The sequence below is a fragment of the Lissotriton helveticus genome, chromosome 2_2 (genome assembly GCF_964261635.1).
Source record: "Lissotriton helveticus chromosome 2_2, aLisHel1.1, whole genome shotgun sequence".
NCBI lineage: Eukaryota > Metazoa > Chordata > Amphibia > Caudata > Salamandridae > Lissotriton > Lissotriton helveticus.
In genome coordinates, this window is record NC_136060.1 from 51,241,406 (window position 1) to 51,258,302 (window position 16,897).

At 41.5% G+C, this 16,897-nt stretch overlaps 1 protein-coding gene across 4 annotated transcripts in view; it reads right to left on the reverse strand.

Annotated features, from left to right (window-relative positions):
* Window positions 1-16,897, reverse strand: part of FAT1 (FAT atypical cadherin 1) — a 318,166-nt gene that overhangs the window by 144,964 nt on the left and 156,305 nt on the right. For all 4 annotated transcript variants that reach the window (XM_078678099.1, XM_078678098.1, XM_078678096.1 and 1 more), the window contains exons 4-6: window positions 5,952-6,013; window positions 3,968-4,297; window positions 2,757-2,967 (exon numbers count right to left, since the gene is read on the reverse strand). In XM_078678099.1, the coding sequence (XP_078534225.1) occupies window positions 2,757-2,967; window positions 3,968-4,297; window positions 5,952-6,013 (603 nt within the window). The remainder of the gene's footprint in view (window positions 1-2,756; window positions 2,968-3,967; window positions 4,298-5,951; window positions 6,014-16,897) is intronic.

A 16,897-nucleotide genomic window follows, 5' to 3' on the forward strand; every position in this document is an offset into this window, starting at 1 on the left:
AAAAGGGACATGAAACACATACATCTTTAATCACAGTTTAAAACATGCATCCACCTACACGAGAATATGTAAAATGTTACTGCCTTCCACTTGTAAGCATTTGTGCTAGAAAAAACATAAAAGGAGAGGTGCAAGCAGAAATCAAGCTATATGCTAAACAATCCACTCGCTACGCTCTAGGGTACATTTCTAAGAGACCAAACTAGAAACGTGAGATCTCAGCAGATACCTTCTGCTGTACAGTTCAGCTCACAAGCCATCTGAAAGATGTAAAATGTTTCGCTAGCCAGTGGCCCACCTGGCAACGACAACAAGGGCAGCAGAGGAAGCAAGAAAGACAAAATAGAAAGACAGGTCGCATTACAAAATAGTAACAGTTCAGACTAAAAGCAGATACTAAGTTTAAAACTACCAAGGGCAGAAATAAAATACTTATTAGAAAGAGAAGAAAATTGGACACTTTAAATAAAAATATGACTCAATTTTACAATCCGTTTAGAAAACTACTAACTAAAATGCACGACCAAAACAATTCTATGTTACTTCACTGCCTGAATGTGGCGCTCTTTCATCTTCTACTAAGGGGTCTGTAGATTTTTTGGGTCTACGCCTTTACCCCTTCTTGGTGGATCCCACAGACTCTTCATTGAAGCGTTTGTGGATTCTTTGGGTTGCCCTTTCAGTGTCTTCTGGATGCATCTTCTAGACCCTAATACTGAGATGTCTGTTGATCTTCTTGTGGTGAGCGTTTCCTGCTAGTGGGAAGACCCCCGGGCCCAGGTAAAGGTGGTGGTACCCCAGATTTGGGGGTACACTGCTTCCAGTTGTAAACCCAAAGACATGCATTATGTGTGTCCGTGTTAATTTATTCCTGTGTGGCAACACAACTCTAATTGAGAGGAGACAACAAACTTAGCATGCAATTATTCTTTGACCCACGAAGAATATTGAATAAAGCACATCCTATTTTTCTCACATACGTCTCTATTCAATTCAGCTGAGCCAAGTGTGCAAAGACACAACCAAATCAGGTCAGGTGTGACGGATCCATCACTCGGTTGTTCCCATATAGGTCGTTCTGCAAACACACATCCCTCAAACCAAACATGCATGTCCAACTGTCATGACTCGAGACAGTGTCAGGTCATGTTATCTAGACTGGAAAGAAATGTTGACCCATGCAGTAGTGATCAGAATTCTAACAAACTAGTAAAGCTACTCAAGCCTATAGTTCGCCACACAACTAATCAGTAGTAATCATCTATGCCCTGGAGGCACAAAGACGTGTAATTAAGATTTCATGGACCAAATTTTTCATCTACATAACCAACCTGAAACAGCCCAAGGCTAGCCTAGTCGAGGTCAACTCATTTCAAGGGTGCAACTGTTGTGAGTAGAGATGGAAGCAAGAGTTTTATGATGTGAAACATTAGGAAGCCATCTTCAGATCGCTACATATTTACAAGCCATGCTAAAAATAACATATGGTAAACTAAGCATTAACCAAGTTCACAAGCACTCCAAAGAACGTTGCAGACGTTGGTAATATTTTTCCTTTGTATTAAGAAATTAAATGCAGAAAATTAGCGATCGGTAGTGAAAATGCCAGACGACAAAATGAATGACTTGAAGAGAGTAGACCGTGGACCGAAACCACATGAAATTTTAAGAAAAACATGAAATGAAATACAACTGTAGATGAAGGCTTTTGAGCTACTATTTGAGATAATATTTATTCAGGGCCGTAACTAATCTGTGTATCTATTAGTACAACAATTTGATTTATAAATGTTATGCTAATGATACGTCCTTATTCCTTTAGTTATATGTAAGAGTCTACAGACCTTAGCAGTGTAGGAGAAAATAAAATATAAAGGAATGCGTTTCTGCCAATTTCCACTATCGGTCTTTCAGTTTAGAAAAAATCTTGATCGGCCCGTCATATAGCGCAAGAATCAAAAGAGACGTCTTATCACAGTATGTGCTGCTTTGAAGCCTGTATTGCAGAGCAGACTCTTGTGAGACAGCTGTCCATATTTTACCATATGGTGGATACCTGGCAAAAATCTCATTGTCCTTCAATAGACCCGCAGTCCATTTCGAAAATCTATTAGACTTATTGAAATTTATTTAAATGTATAAAATCAAATGATGTACCATAGCAGTGTGTGCTCTTCAGCCCCGCACTATGGATCCATACCCAATGGTGGATACTGAGGCAATCACCACGGGATCAGCCACTACAGATCCCGGCTGTCAATTTCTTACAAATATTCATTAAAATGTATTTAATTGTTAATTACATTGCACTCAAGAGATTAATGCTTTTATTAGTTCAGTTATGGGCCTGTGATTAACAATTTTCAGCTTCTGTACCTTAAGCCAGGACACCAGCCGACAGCAGTAGTATTAAAGGGATTTACTCCTTACGGTATTTTTATTTTTTTTGTTATTCGCACTTTATAACCAGTACCACTTATTAACAAACCAAATAAGTAAAAATTGACAGTGTCTCACTAAATGGCTATGAGACACTGACACACAGAACTATCCACTAACTTGAGATTTGTAAGTGAAGAGGCGTAGCAAAAGTGTGCCAGCCTGTTCCAGTAGGCAGAGAATTAAATCCTGAAGAGAACTACGCAGATAGTACCAATCCCCGAACAAATAGTGAATCAATGCCAAATCGATGTGATTGTCCTGCTTCTATTAACCTGCAAACCCACAAAATAACGAAAAAGTAAAGAGCTCCTTACCCGTTATGTCAAACCACATTGGTGTGCCAGGGGGTTCAGCAGATATTACACCGATCATGTGGGCGACAGGGTCACTTTCCATCACAGTGAAGAAGAAAAAGGATTCCTCAAATAATATTGGCTCTGGGGATGGCGTGGGCTTCAAGATCCATTCTATATGCAGTCGCGTAGATGACGACTTCTGGGGGCGGCCATTATCAACAGCTTTAATCTAGAAGGAATAGAAGTCATCCATTTAGTAAGGTTGGAAGTGTTTAGGTTAATGAACAGGTGAAGTAAACGTTGCAAAAAAACCAAAAACTCATCCAATTATCCAATGAATATTTTTCTTTCGGCCCAATTATCTGTCTAATGCTGAAGTGTAAATTGATGCCTGAGATTATAATGCAAGCGAAATCATTGATGCTTGCAGTCATTAAGAGGGGTATTTACAGAGTTGCAAGAAGCTAATATGAAGCTCAACAGATGCTCGCGTTTTGGAGTAAACATTACTGAATGGATGTATTTCTGGAAGTCATTACTAAAATTAGCATTTGAAAGATTGATGTGATGACCTAGTTGCTCGATGCCTAGCGAGAAAATCACGGTCAATGTGTAAATATTAAAGATGGAAACTGTATACTGCAAGTAAAAAGACAAAAGTTCTACAAATTCTGGCCCCAGTCTTGTCTCAACAAAACATGCAGACTCGAAACACTGCTCATTAGGATGACTATAAGTGGCTAACTGATACTAACCCCATTATTCCTTCGCCTATTCCAATATGGCAAGGGACTTGGCGACGAGGCTAATATGTTAATCACTATTCTATCACAGACACGTCTATGACAATTACAGAAATGACATGTCACATTCACAAAAGGTTAAGTGCAGCCATTTATTTCCATCTCTGGCATACAAACGCATTACAGTAACTATTACTGCGGTCGGAGGAGGCATGTGGCAGACTATTCTGCATGGGCATGGAGCAATGAAATGTGAGCTGCCTCGAAACAGTTTTTCTAATACTACATAACAGTACATTATGCAGGGGATGCTGCGCAACTGCTTTTGTCCCAAAAGGATTACATTTCCTGCGGCAGCGAACAACATTTAAGAATCTTAACTGGGCTCATGCTGCCCAGTTAGACACCTACAACATTTTTTAATAAAAGTAATGCAGTACAATTAAATAGATTTCGCAAGCATGCAAGAGAATGACCACCACTCACACTAAGAATGTCATATTCTCCTGCTCCTGAAAATGTCTTCGATGATACAACCCCAGTTTTGGGTTCAATAAAAAATTTCCCGAGCTCGTCTCCCTCCTCGATGCTGTAAGATATCTCTGCATTTGGTCCTTCGTCCTTATCAACAGCAATGACTCTGTAGATGGGATCTCGCTTTGACATTTTTTCTCGCTCAGGTTTTTCTCTTTCTGGAAGTCTGATCTTGTAAAATTTCTGCAGGAACTGGGGTTTATTGTCATTTTCATCCAAGACCTTGACAATCACCCTGGCCACAGTAGACTTTGGAGGATGTCCATGGTCTGATACGGTGACCTGTGCAAAGACAAAATGTGATGCATCAGCTGAGCTAGAGCAGATTAACAGGTGTACTGGGAAAAAGATTAGTGCCATTAATGTTTATCAGCACAGTTTATCGAAGGAGTTGTAAAAAGGGCCAATAAGAATTAAAAACAGCATAACATTATCTGGGTCTTTCTGGTGCTGGGACTCTTGGTCTGAATAGGTTGAATGGATTTACTTTCAAAGATTATAGCTGCTGAAGATGTGAAAACAACTACAAACTCCTAATATAACTTGGCCATACCCATTAAAGACCCCTTTAAAGGTATACAGCAGCATTCTAAAAGGTATTTTTACATGATACAGATATATATATATATTCATGAATCTCATTATCAAATGATGGAGTCTCGCTCAATGCACATTTGAGATAGGCATTTGCATGCCATCACTTTAATGTACTAGCCACCACTCCCTACACGTACATCGGGCATAAGAAATGGTGACAGTGAGCAGCTCAGAGTCAAACTCGATCCCTTACCAAAAGGACCTAGTGATTCCACTTCACAGCTTTCCAAAATGCGGTCATAAATCTTACCGACAGATCAAGTGACCCATCTAATTTGGTACTGCTTTAACATCAGGGCATGGAAATGTGCCTGCAGCAAATATGATGCATTATCCCTCCAAGGAATGAAATGTTGATTTAAACATACAGTAGAAACCTTGCAGGGGACTGACCAGCGACTTGCATCGAATCAATACTTAATCAACAGAAGTCCAGAGAAAGTTCCCCTGTCTCAGATGCGTTGTAGCAAATTGTTCTGTGCTACCTGATAATAGAATATAGGATGATATTCTGAAAGGCAAATCAGTGTAAACCTAGGCAGCATTCCCTTGACTGCAGTGTCAACAAAAATATTTAAGAGGTACAGCTGCACAAGAGCAAACAACATACAGATCTGTATCAACAGCTTATCACATTGGTCTTCAAGCGATTTACTGGTCAAGATTTTCTGGTCACCCCTTTCTAACTTACAGTAAATGATCTACTCTTCAATCCATGCACCTTGTTCTATTACTTTATACATGGCTTCAGCCCCTAAATCTCCATGTGCTGCAGCATGCATTAAAACATTCCAACTCCTATTATCTCTACCCTAGAATTTTCTCACCTTGGGCACCTCAGGCCTATTTTTTTTACCGGTATTCAATAGGACCATAAAGACACAAGGGTATTGACCTTCACCAACAATGTACATCACACATCGATGTAAACTTGTGGTAGAATCCAATAGCTGGGCATTCTCAGCAACCTTCACTAGGTGCAAATGTTACTCATCTTTGCTCAGGTCTGTTAATTATCCCACTTGCCATTCTCTAAATCCTGATATGCTCTGTTTTTTTATCTATCATGCTGCCCCTTTCACTACATATTACACAATCTCTCATCAGCTTATACTTTAGTCTTGGTGAGAATTACAAAAGTACAAGTTAGAGGCTTTGTGAATATATGAAATGAGAAATGAATACGAAGATCAAATGAAGTCAAAATGCGAGTCTGTAGTGGTTCCCTTAAATCCAACCTGCAAAACCATTTTATTATATTTAAATATACATAAATTAAGCTGCTTTTAGGCATCTCAGAAATAATATTTAAGGACCTCTGAATTGTGTGATTGCATACCTCCAAAATATGTTCTGCTTGCTGTTCTCGGTCTAGCTTTCTTGATGTAGTTGTAATAACACCTGGAAAGAGGGGAAAATATGTTACAGAAAAAATATATTCATGGTTTAGAATAGGTACATAGTTCTGGAATAAACTGTGGATTACTACTATAAAAGCTGGGCAACAAAGGTCTTAAATTAGCCTATGGTCAGGCAATGTCTAAAATATTCTTTCAAATTCACTGCTCTACAGACTGAAATAGAGGAATTACTCTTCGCAGCTGGACATTTCTCAGCCAGGGTGATCTTTAAGTGGAAGTTGCAACACTTCTTATTTGATCAGTATTGTGCACCATTTATTATAGACACACCCAGATCCACTCTGCAAATTGGCTCCAGAAGGAAAACATTACTTACCCGGTAAGCATCTATTTTGAGCGTGTAGTGCTGTAGATTAACATGCTCTTCCTATTCCTGCCATGTAGTATAGGCTTCAGCCACGTGCAATCTGTTTTTCTTCGAAGAAGTATTTTAAGCGGTGAGGTTTAGCGACTCCTCCTACGACTGGTAATACGCATAAGCATCAGCTCTGCTGCTAGACTGATTTTACATGGCGGGTGAGGATGAAGATGGAACACGCAGAAGCAGATGACCATGCGAAAGAAAATGAATGGCATCTGCCACAACTCGAGGCTTCTGTGAATGGCTGGAACTGTGATTTAGAGAGAACAGAAAACGTCACGTCGAAGAACAGGGAGACATCGGACTGAATAAGGTTAAATAACACCGGCTGAGAAGATGCCTTCAGCAGCCAGTTGAGATACAGGAATATAGAGACTCCTGCCCATCAGCACAGACATCACTTTCATAAATACAAGGCACTGAAGTCAGTCCAAATGACAGGACCATAAATAGCTAGTGGCTGAAACCACTAGCAACTTCAGGTACTTCTACAACTGCTGGAGCAATACATAAAAGTATGCTTTCTGCAGGTCAATGGATACTATCCAGTCGACATGCTCCATAGCCAGTAGTACCTGAGCAAATAACAGAATCTTGAACATTTACTTGCGAAGGGAGGAGTTGAGAATGCAAATGTCCAGAATAGGAGATGATTTTACAGCAATTAGAACCACCCTACCCTTTGTATGGCCAAAAAAACATTGGGTAGCTGAACCAGCTGAGAGGGCGAATATCCCCAAAGGAGTATGCCTTAGGAATAATGGCAGAATTTGGGATACTGATGATGGCATTGCTGTGCCAGGAGACCAGGTCCAAATATCCAGCCAGAGCCCATACTTGTTCAAAGTACTCCAGAGCAGAGTGTGCCTTGTCGAAAAAGGCAGGAGCCATTAAGGGAAATATCCATTAAAGACAGGCATGACTGTATATGTCGACTGAGGAACCCATAGATCAGTAACCATGCCGACCACATCCAAATCAATCAATCAGGGATGTGTAGAGTGCACTACTCACTCGTAAGGGTCTCAATGCGCTGGGGGGCGAGAAAGGTTCGGGCAGCTCTGAGGTCATCCGAAGAGCCAGGTCTAGAGGACTTTTCTGAAGGCATGCAGTGCCGGGCTTTGCCTGATGCTGATGGGGAGTTCATTCCAGGTCTTGGCTGCTATGTAAGAGAAGGATCTGGCTCCCGTTTTGGCTCTGCGGATGCAGGGGATTTCAGCCAGGGTGAGGTCGGCAGATCCGACATTTCTCTTGGGGGCGTGGAAGGAGATTCTTTTTTGAGGTACTGGGGGCCGGCATTGTGGAGGGCTTTGTAGGCATGCGTGAGGATCTTGAAGGTCACTTTTTTTGACGGGGAGCCAGTGGAGGTCTCGGAGGTGGTGGAAGATGTGGTTGTGTTGTGGGATGCGGAGGACGAGTCTGGCTGCGGCGTTCTGGATGGTGTGGAGTTTGTGATGGAGAGCTTTGTTGATTCCGGAGTAGAGGGCGTTTCTGTAGTCCAGTCTGCTGCTGATGTGTGTGGGTGAAGGTCTTCCAGAACAGAATATATCTGCTTTGTTGCATTCTTTCCATCATGTACAACCTTTGTGAACTAATACAGAGAAACAGATGGGGTTAGGGAGATTAGGAACAATCTGAGCCATCCCCCACAAAGCAAGTTGGTATAGGGCCTAAAGGCAAGCTGCATAAATTGTCCTAGCTGAAGAAAAGGCTTCCTTTCCCACTGTTGAATGTCCAAAGAAACAACCGCGGATCTGTAGTTCAGCACCTCATGCCAGTTCCAATTAGTAATGCTTTTGCGCAGTCGACTCAAGCGGCAGCCGTTGTTTGGCGTTTTGGTGTTCCAGATCAAGAATTGTCAATGGTGAAGTGGTGGTGCACAGATCAAAGAAGTCCAATAGACACGTAATAGTATGAAAATAACAAGTTCTTTATTTTTCATAGAAAATTTTCCAGATTCAGCAAATTGAGATCAGCCAACGTGTTTCACACGCCGGAAGAGAGCAGGATGCTATACCTCGAGAATCGTACTTGCAGGATTTATCAAACCTGCCAGCGAATCTCAAACAGTCCCATTAGACTTCATTGGACTAATAACTACACGGTCACTTTATGAACTGAGGCATTTTCAGTATTTTGTTTTAGGTTTCCCCCTTAGAGCTTGTATGATATGTTATATTTTATTGAAGAGTCTGCACTTGATTTTGTCACTCACATATATTTCGGGTTTACTGAACCATATTGATATTGTTATGGTTTCTATATGGACATCTATTGATTCCATCCAAGGAGGAGCACCTACATTTCGTGTTATACTCGCACGTTCTCTCATAAGTCAGCACATTCCAGCATTCATCCTTTCGTTGCCCTGATGAAGTTCCCAATGTGGGAATGAAACGAGTTGGCCGAATATCTCAATTTGCTGAATCTTGAAAAATGTATTTGAAAAATAAATAACTTTATATTTTCATACTCTACGTGTCTATTGGACTTCTTGGACCGCCACTTCACCATTGACATTCCTTTCCCACTGTTTCAATCTTTTTTGACTCCCTATCTGTCAGAGATGTACAAGTAGGCTTAGGGTTGTGTTTGGGGTTTGAAGATGCCTTCCCCACACGGCTCTCGCTAAATGGGTGAGCTGCTAAGTATTTCAGCCCTCCAGTACAGGACAATGCACAACCTGGTGACTGAAAGTCAGTGCACACGCTAGTTTCTTTAAAGTAACTAAAATGCAGCCCACAAGGGAATCATTAAGGGGAGGTAAAGCATAGAATTTCAGTGACGAGACTCAACATGGTTTCCTTTCCAGTGAAGCATAGTTTGAGGACCCCATTTCTGCATCCAGTCTTGCAGGATTTAAGAGGTGAGGAATCTGCCAGTAAAGGTATCCATCAGAAATCAGACTAGAACCTAATGGATCTTATACTTCTAGTATACAGCTGTATCAAAATGAGTTGGCTTGACTCATAAACATATCTGTTTTGAGCAAAACAAAAGATTGGGAATAGAAGTGTTGGTGTACAAGTCACACTCGGATTTAAATCATCTCTGTTTTCATCAGTACATCACACCCTCACTGGGGCCCTTTTTAAGCATACTGAAAAGAACTAGAGCCATGAAGGAGCCTCCCTTATTTACCTGGATTGTGGAGCTGCCGGCTGAATAAGAAAGCCTTTAGACCACATATGGTTAAAGCCAAACAATATTTCTAGTGTAATACAGAGGAGTCTTAACATTTGAACAGAAAAAAAATCACTAGGCTTTGTCTATTAGCTTAAACTGTACACCTGGCCCGGTATAGAGACAGCTGAAGCCAGGGGTGTGTGAGTGCCCTTCCCCAGCCGCATGTTTTCCAAAACATTAATAATTAAAAAAATAATACATATATCAGGACATTTCGATCAGCCCTCTTCCTCCTTTGATATGTTCCAAGTTTCAGGCACAGTTTCTTTCTGCCGACGACGGTATACAGCGTGGGGGATCTGCTCATTCCATTCGCTGCGTGCACCGTGAGTGATGACATTTATCTGATCACGTGTACCTCAAATGAAATGCACTTTACTGTCTGGTGTGGCTCTACTGCCTGGCCACTCCTTTAATTTCATATTTATGCTTTATTTGCAAACCAAGGTTTGCACATTTTGGGGGTTGCTGGCAGACGATACATGGTCCCATACCTCAAGAGGCGACTTGCATCTTAAAATGAAACAATTACATTTCACATATTTACAAAATTGCCTTTTACACATATATATATTTTTTAAGATATGGATATTCAGTGGCATGGCCAGGATGTCATTGTCTGGCAAGGGCCAAAGCACATTTCCCCCGTTTCAAAAGTGTCAAAGACAGAAGTTTGGACACTAGACGACCGCTCCTCTCACGTTACTATTATCACATCATTGAAAGTAGAACGATCTGTACACTGCTATATTTTAGGTTTCATTATGTAAAAGGTTAACACATTTTTCAAATTCCGGCCTTAAACAGCAGCAGCGGAGGAGTATGAAAAAATTATAAGGAGCTCTGGGCACATTCCTAACGTTCCCGAATAACCATAGACAGTAAGAGGATTGCTCTATTTATACAGCTCCCCTGTTCTCTTTACAGCCACAACACTGCTCAAGACCGCCTTAAAGCTGTTTGATAAAGAGTAACATTCCAGGCCTCAGTACCACAAACAAAGACAAAAAGAAACCAGAGAAAAAGAAAGAAAACTCCAACTAGCTGGCCACTAAATAAGCACTAGACCTCTTCTCAGGACCACAACGACGTTTTGGCTGCTCTAAAATAGCATCTTACTGACCCACCAATAAACAGTCATCATTCCCTTAGTCTATGCCTGCGTTGCTGCGGGAGACGCTCAAGATTGAGAGAATGTGTGAGCGAGACAGCGAAACGGGATCCGGGGATTAATGGCATATGGCAATGGTTTATTGGAACGTCAGAGTGCTCCTGCTCGGTCTGCCTGTGATCGAGACCCCTTGGGCTAGAAGTCACATCATCCATGATCTGCCCTCAGAATGTCTAATGCCGTGCTCAAAGTATTGGTGCTCTCTCTTGGGAAGGAGAATTGATTGTACTCAAAATAACACAAGAACATATAATATAATAATAATCCTCCTCCCCTTCCTAAGCGCCTTGAAACCCTCTGGGTATGTAGTGCGCTATACAAATTTTTTGACTTGACTTGACTTGAAGAACATGCAGAGCCAATATGCTTCACATGGAGAATTGGTTTTGTCCATTTTTATTTGGTACGGTTTTAATATGTCATGCTGCCACATGCCAGGACTGCCTTAGCCAATGCTTGTTAAACTGCAGCACAAACACTGGCAAAGGGTTCTGTAATGGTATTTTGTTGTCCTTGTACTATTCCAAAATGGGCGACATGTTGCATGATTGTTATCTAGGAAAGAGAAAGTATTAAAATAAAATGTAATTTTAAGATGCCTTTCTACTGCGTTTTAACAAAACATGACTGTCGATTTGAAATGGTACAGGTGTTAATTAGCACCATTTGAAGACGGCCACCTGCCGATATTGCCTTTGCAAATGTCTATGCAATACCAGCAGGCGACTCAACAATGTCAAAGCCGGAGCAGGCAAAAGCATAACCCTCTGAAGTTGATGGGAGCACCAAAAGCACTGGCCTCAGAGCAATGGGCACGAAGAATGAAGTGAGTGGAGTGGGAAAGAAGAAAGAGTGGAGATCAGGAGACAAAGGGAGAAGGATTGTACCACTGAGAACGAGAGAAACTTCATCCACTGCAATGCAAACACTGGTAGAGGGTCAAAAAGCATGGCCTAAAAGGACCAATCAACTGTAGGCTGATCTACAACGTGAATACCACTGTCTGAACTCAGTGGCTGAAATGGAATACTATATGGCAATGGCTGAAGCGGGCTGACCCAAAACCAACTCCAAGTGTATATTAAATGTGTACTGGCTACATACAACAGGTTGGTTGATGACAGATAGATCATGCTGTTTGGAGGCAAGAACCGAAAAACAAGGCATATGTTTACACTTTGTTAAAAGGGATATGTTCCCCACTTAGGATATGTGGAAAGCAGTAGGTATGGTTAGGAAGAGGTGTTCAATGACTGTAAAAAATTACAGCCAATGACAGCACAGTTTATAGTTATTACGCAAGTGTACTGTCCAATAAGAACCAGACACTGACCGCTCTTAAACAAGGTTGGAGGACAGACTGGAGCAACAGTTCACTAGGCAAGTCAAGTGCAATCCATTTATGCCAGATGGCTAATTATAGGAAGATTGTCATTTCTCACAATAGTTCGTTTGAAGTTCCACGTGTCATATCTTAAGTAATATCACAGGTGACTCGGAGCATGAAGGGTGATGGATCCTTGGGTTGGCAAGTGGCAGGGATTTCAAAGGTAACGCAAGTGGCACATACACATCCGGCATCCGGCATCCTATACATCGCTCCCCATTAATACTCCATGACATAAGGTAAAGGGTAATCTTGACGCATTTTATAATGGTTAAAAGGTTAGTTGGGACATTAAGTATAGTAAAATATTTAAGAGGTTGGTTCCAGCACTTAGTTTATTTATTTATTTATTTTGAAAGTTTTATATAGCGCAAACAAGATCTTTGCAGATATCAGAGCGCTTTACAAACGAAGGTTATAGCATGTGAGTACATAACAATTAGGGTGGGGAAGGTACATGTGGGAGCATAGTCAGACTCAACAGCATAGTCAGATCAGACAGATACATCAATTTTGATACAAGTACAAATAAGTAATAGCGTAAACAATCAGGAAGGTCAATAATACGAGTCATACAAAAATGCAAAAGATCAGTAGAACTGAATGGCACATTGACTGTAAATATCATACCCAGTAATAATTCAGGTGTATTTAGCCATGAGGATAGCTTTTACTTCTTTCTTAAAAAGTTGAGTTTGTTAGTGTGCTGTCATTGGGTCTGTTTAAAAAGAGGACAGGGTAGTTTTGCTCCAGTATTCAATGATACTAAAACGTATCATTAATCAATCAATATATTTGTATTGTTTAACAACAAAAAATAGAAACTTTGATTTAAGTTCATTAAAGCAGATAATCACTTTATAAAAATTGAAAAAATCCAAGCATAAAAATTACCAATTATCTAGGTCTGATCTAAACAAGATATAGCAGCAAATATGAATAATTTTACAAAACCTTTTTTAAAAATCAGGCCAAAAAGTGACCTGTGCATGAAACTAAAAATGTCCTATCGAGAAAAAGAAGAAGAGGCACGAGCCTTTAACATCTGGTCATACTGGCTCTCACACACCCACAAGTAATACATAAACCGTAGCATTGATTAAAGTAACAGTCATGTCCACAAAAACACACACATGCTCAGTATTACTTGCCTACCATATTTTTCAATCTTACTGCAGCTGAGATTAATCTATACATCATACAGAAGACCAATTCAGACTGCAGGAGTTTTAGGTAAAAAAAAAAGGTCTGGACTGCATCTTCTTATATTGTGTGATCTAAGTAAAGGAATTAAGATTAGTTTCCTTTTCGCTTCATGTACCTTACAAAAATAGATTTATTTTAAAGGTTGTTAGAACTGGGGGTCTCAAGTTGGCAATGGTTGGCACCTTTGTCCAAATAGGGACCCTTGATTCTAGTCAGGGTAAGGGGGCTACACTCCTAAAAATAACCCCTGCTCAACCCTGTGGTAGCTTGACACGAGCAGGAAGGCGTATCTCAGAGGCAGTGTGTAAAGCAGTTGTGAACAGATACAGTAATACAGTGAAAACACTACAGACGGACCCCACACAGGTTTTATAAAAAATAAGTGTTCTTTATATAGACTAAACAAGACCCCCCAACGACAAAAATCCACAATACAGTATTAAGAAAAATGACTTTTAGATTGTAGAAATAGCTTAGTAAAGAGATGATGGGAAATGCAACACATTTCTCACAAAGTACCTTTAGATGCGTCACGCAAGTTAAACAAAAGGTACGCAAGGAGAACGATGCGTCAGTCCCTTGCTTCGGGGGAGGCGATGGGTCTGTTCCTCAGTGCTTGAGCAAAGTAGGCAATGCGTCTGTTCCTTACCGGAGAGGAGGTGATGCGTTGATCTAGTGTTGCGTTCCGGTTGCGATGCGACAAGATGGCGCTGCGATGTGACAAGATGGCCTCTTTGATGCGATGCAACGACATGAAGGCGATGGCTGCACACCCAACGGATGTGCGGCAACCCTGGAACTTCTGAGCCGCGACAGGCCTTGCAACACGCTTCTCCGGTGATGCGACGGCAACCCTTGCGGTAGCGACATGCTTCTCCGATGATGGGACGGCAATAGCTGTGGATGCGACAAGCTTCTTCTTGTTGAGTCGTGCTTCCAGCTCCCAACAATACGCAGGCTTCTGCAGACAGAATTCATAGCAAGGACATTCAGGGGGGAAGCTAGTGGTGAAGTATTGTATCCCTGAGACTTCAGCAGGAGGCAAGCACACTTCAAGCCCTTGGAGATTCTTCTTCAAGATGATTAAAATTCAATAAAAGTTCCTTCTCCTTTCCTTGGCAAACCACTGCAGGCCAACCCCAGAAATTAGCACACTGGCGTAGGGGCAGTCAACTCCTTCAGCTTCTTTTGGTTCCTCTCCTTGGCAAAGGTTTATCTTGATTCCCAGAAGTGATCTAAAGTCTTGGGGTCTGGCCCTAATATTTATACTAGTAAATCCTTTGTCCTCTGAAGGCAGAGGGTGTCTGTGTCTGGCCCAAAACCAGTTCTGTGGAGCTTCCTGGCAGGAGGTGGAGACAGTATTGTTGAAAGCAGACCTGGCCCAGGTAGCTGAAAGGAAATCTCCTCCCCCTACTCTCTATTCTGGGAGGGCTCAGCGGAGTGAAAGGAAATCTCCGCCCCAACTCTCTATGCAGCCAAGGTCCTATTCAGCCCAGTCCTGACTCAGACTGCTGGAGCCCAAGCACTCCTGTCACTCACAAATGAGACATGCAATGCACAACCTAGCAGAGGGAGGCTGGATGGTTAGGCAAGAAAATACCTACTTTCTAAAAGTGGTATTTTCAAATACAGAATGTAAAAACCACCTTCACTAAAAGATTTATTTTAACATTCTGAGTTCAGGCATACTAAATTAATTTTTCTACCATGTTCCCTGGGTCAGTTAGGATTATAAAATGTTATAATCAAACTGCCCATTCTGGCCTATGGGGACAGGTAGCCTTGCAATAGTGAAAAACGAAATTGGCTGCAATTCACTATCAGGACATGCCACACACAGCAGGGCATGTCCTACCTTTTACTTACAATGCACCCTGCCTTTGGGCCTGCCTTAGGGGTGACAAACATGTAGAAAAGGAAAGGTTTAGGGACTGATAAGTGGGTGCACTTACCAAGTCGACATGAGTACACAATGTGAATAGGGCTCCATGGAAATAGTGGCCACAAGAATTTGATGTGCCGCCACCCTTCTCTAACAGCACAGCACCCATAGGCTTCTTTTCTCCTCAACAGCGTTGCCAAAAACTCGGTCTTAACACCAGATTGAATAGAGGAGTTAATACTCTTAGAATTGTAAAAGGTTTGGGAGCCCTATCAAATAAAGTAGGCCCTTTCCATATGCCAGCCATTGAATATTATAGGCTTTATCAAGCCACAAGCAGTCCGTAATCACAGCTTAGTTAAGTACTGTTTCTGTTTTGTTAGGTAGCATAACATTAAGGGTGCAAATGTTATCCGTATGTTGATATGAGTTAGCCTCAAATCCGCATGACAAGCGCAGTTAGGTAAACTAGCTGGAACAGACAGCTAACTTCTCAAAAAGGCATCTTCACTAATGTGCATTTGTGCCTTATTGCAGACTACACAAATACCAACTGCCTTATTGCGGACTACACAAATACCAACACCAGACGAGGTCCCAGAAATACATCAAGTCTAGTAAATGTTGATCATCGCATCTAGAGGTTTGGAAGTCAATTAAGCATCAAGTTTCAAAACACAGCAATAGACTTCTCAAAATGCCTCACTTTCACCAGATGCACTAAGGTGCCTTCATTATCAAAGGGATCCGTAGATATGTGAAGATCAGTACACAGAGGAGTCTAGTCTTATTAATATGGTGAGATTTCAGTATGCTAGGAGAACGGCCATAAACCATGTTGTAGTATTTAGAGTTTGTAATGGACAAACCCAATTGGATTCATGAACCGGACAAAGTTATCCAGTAACTTCTGTAGTCCAAACCCAGTTCAGTCATCAGCATATGGTAAAGCCAGAAACGTCTTGCACCCACGCTAGGTGTATCTGCTTCTACATGTAACCAAGATGCATCAAGGTCATTGATGTGGAGGAAGAAAAGAAATGGTGCCACAATGCAGCCATATGCCCCGTCTGATCGTAATAGAAGTATATTCGCCTTTATGGCCATACCTAATGCACCCAGTTACATCTGCATGGTGTCTGTTCAGCAGGTGAACAATGGGTCGATTCACTCCTAATTTAAAAATCCCCCCCCCACATAATTTAGCTGAATTGATACAATCGAATACAGAACTATGGTCCACAAATCCTAAATATAAACAGCCTCTCATTACCTTAGTGCATTTACAATGAATAGGTGAAGATTCAGGCATTGGTCTATAGTTCCCAAGCCCTGTCTAAACCAATGGTGAGCAGAAGAGAGAATGCCTCGCACAGTAGCCCAGTCTTCCAAGGGAATTAATAAGACTTTGCCCAGCACTTTGGTGGTAGCTTCAGTCAGAGAATTGGGGATGAGCATGGCTCCTTTCTTGAAAATAAGGCAATGGCTGAGTAGAACAAGAAGTAGGGGGCCAGCAGTATACGCTGGCCCCCTACTTCTTGTTCTACTCAGCCATTGCCTTATTTTCGTATACTGCACTCCACAATATGTTGACTAATATGGGGCTCACAAATGTGTCTTGGAACAAGTCAATAGGGACCGCATCTGGGAACAGCACTTTGATACCTCCTT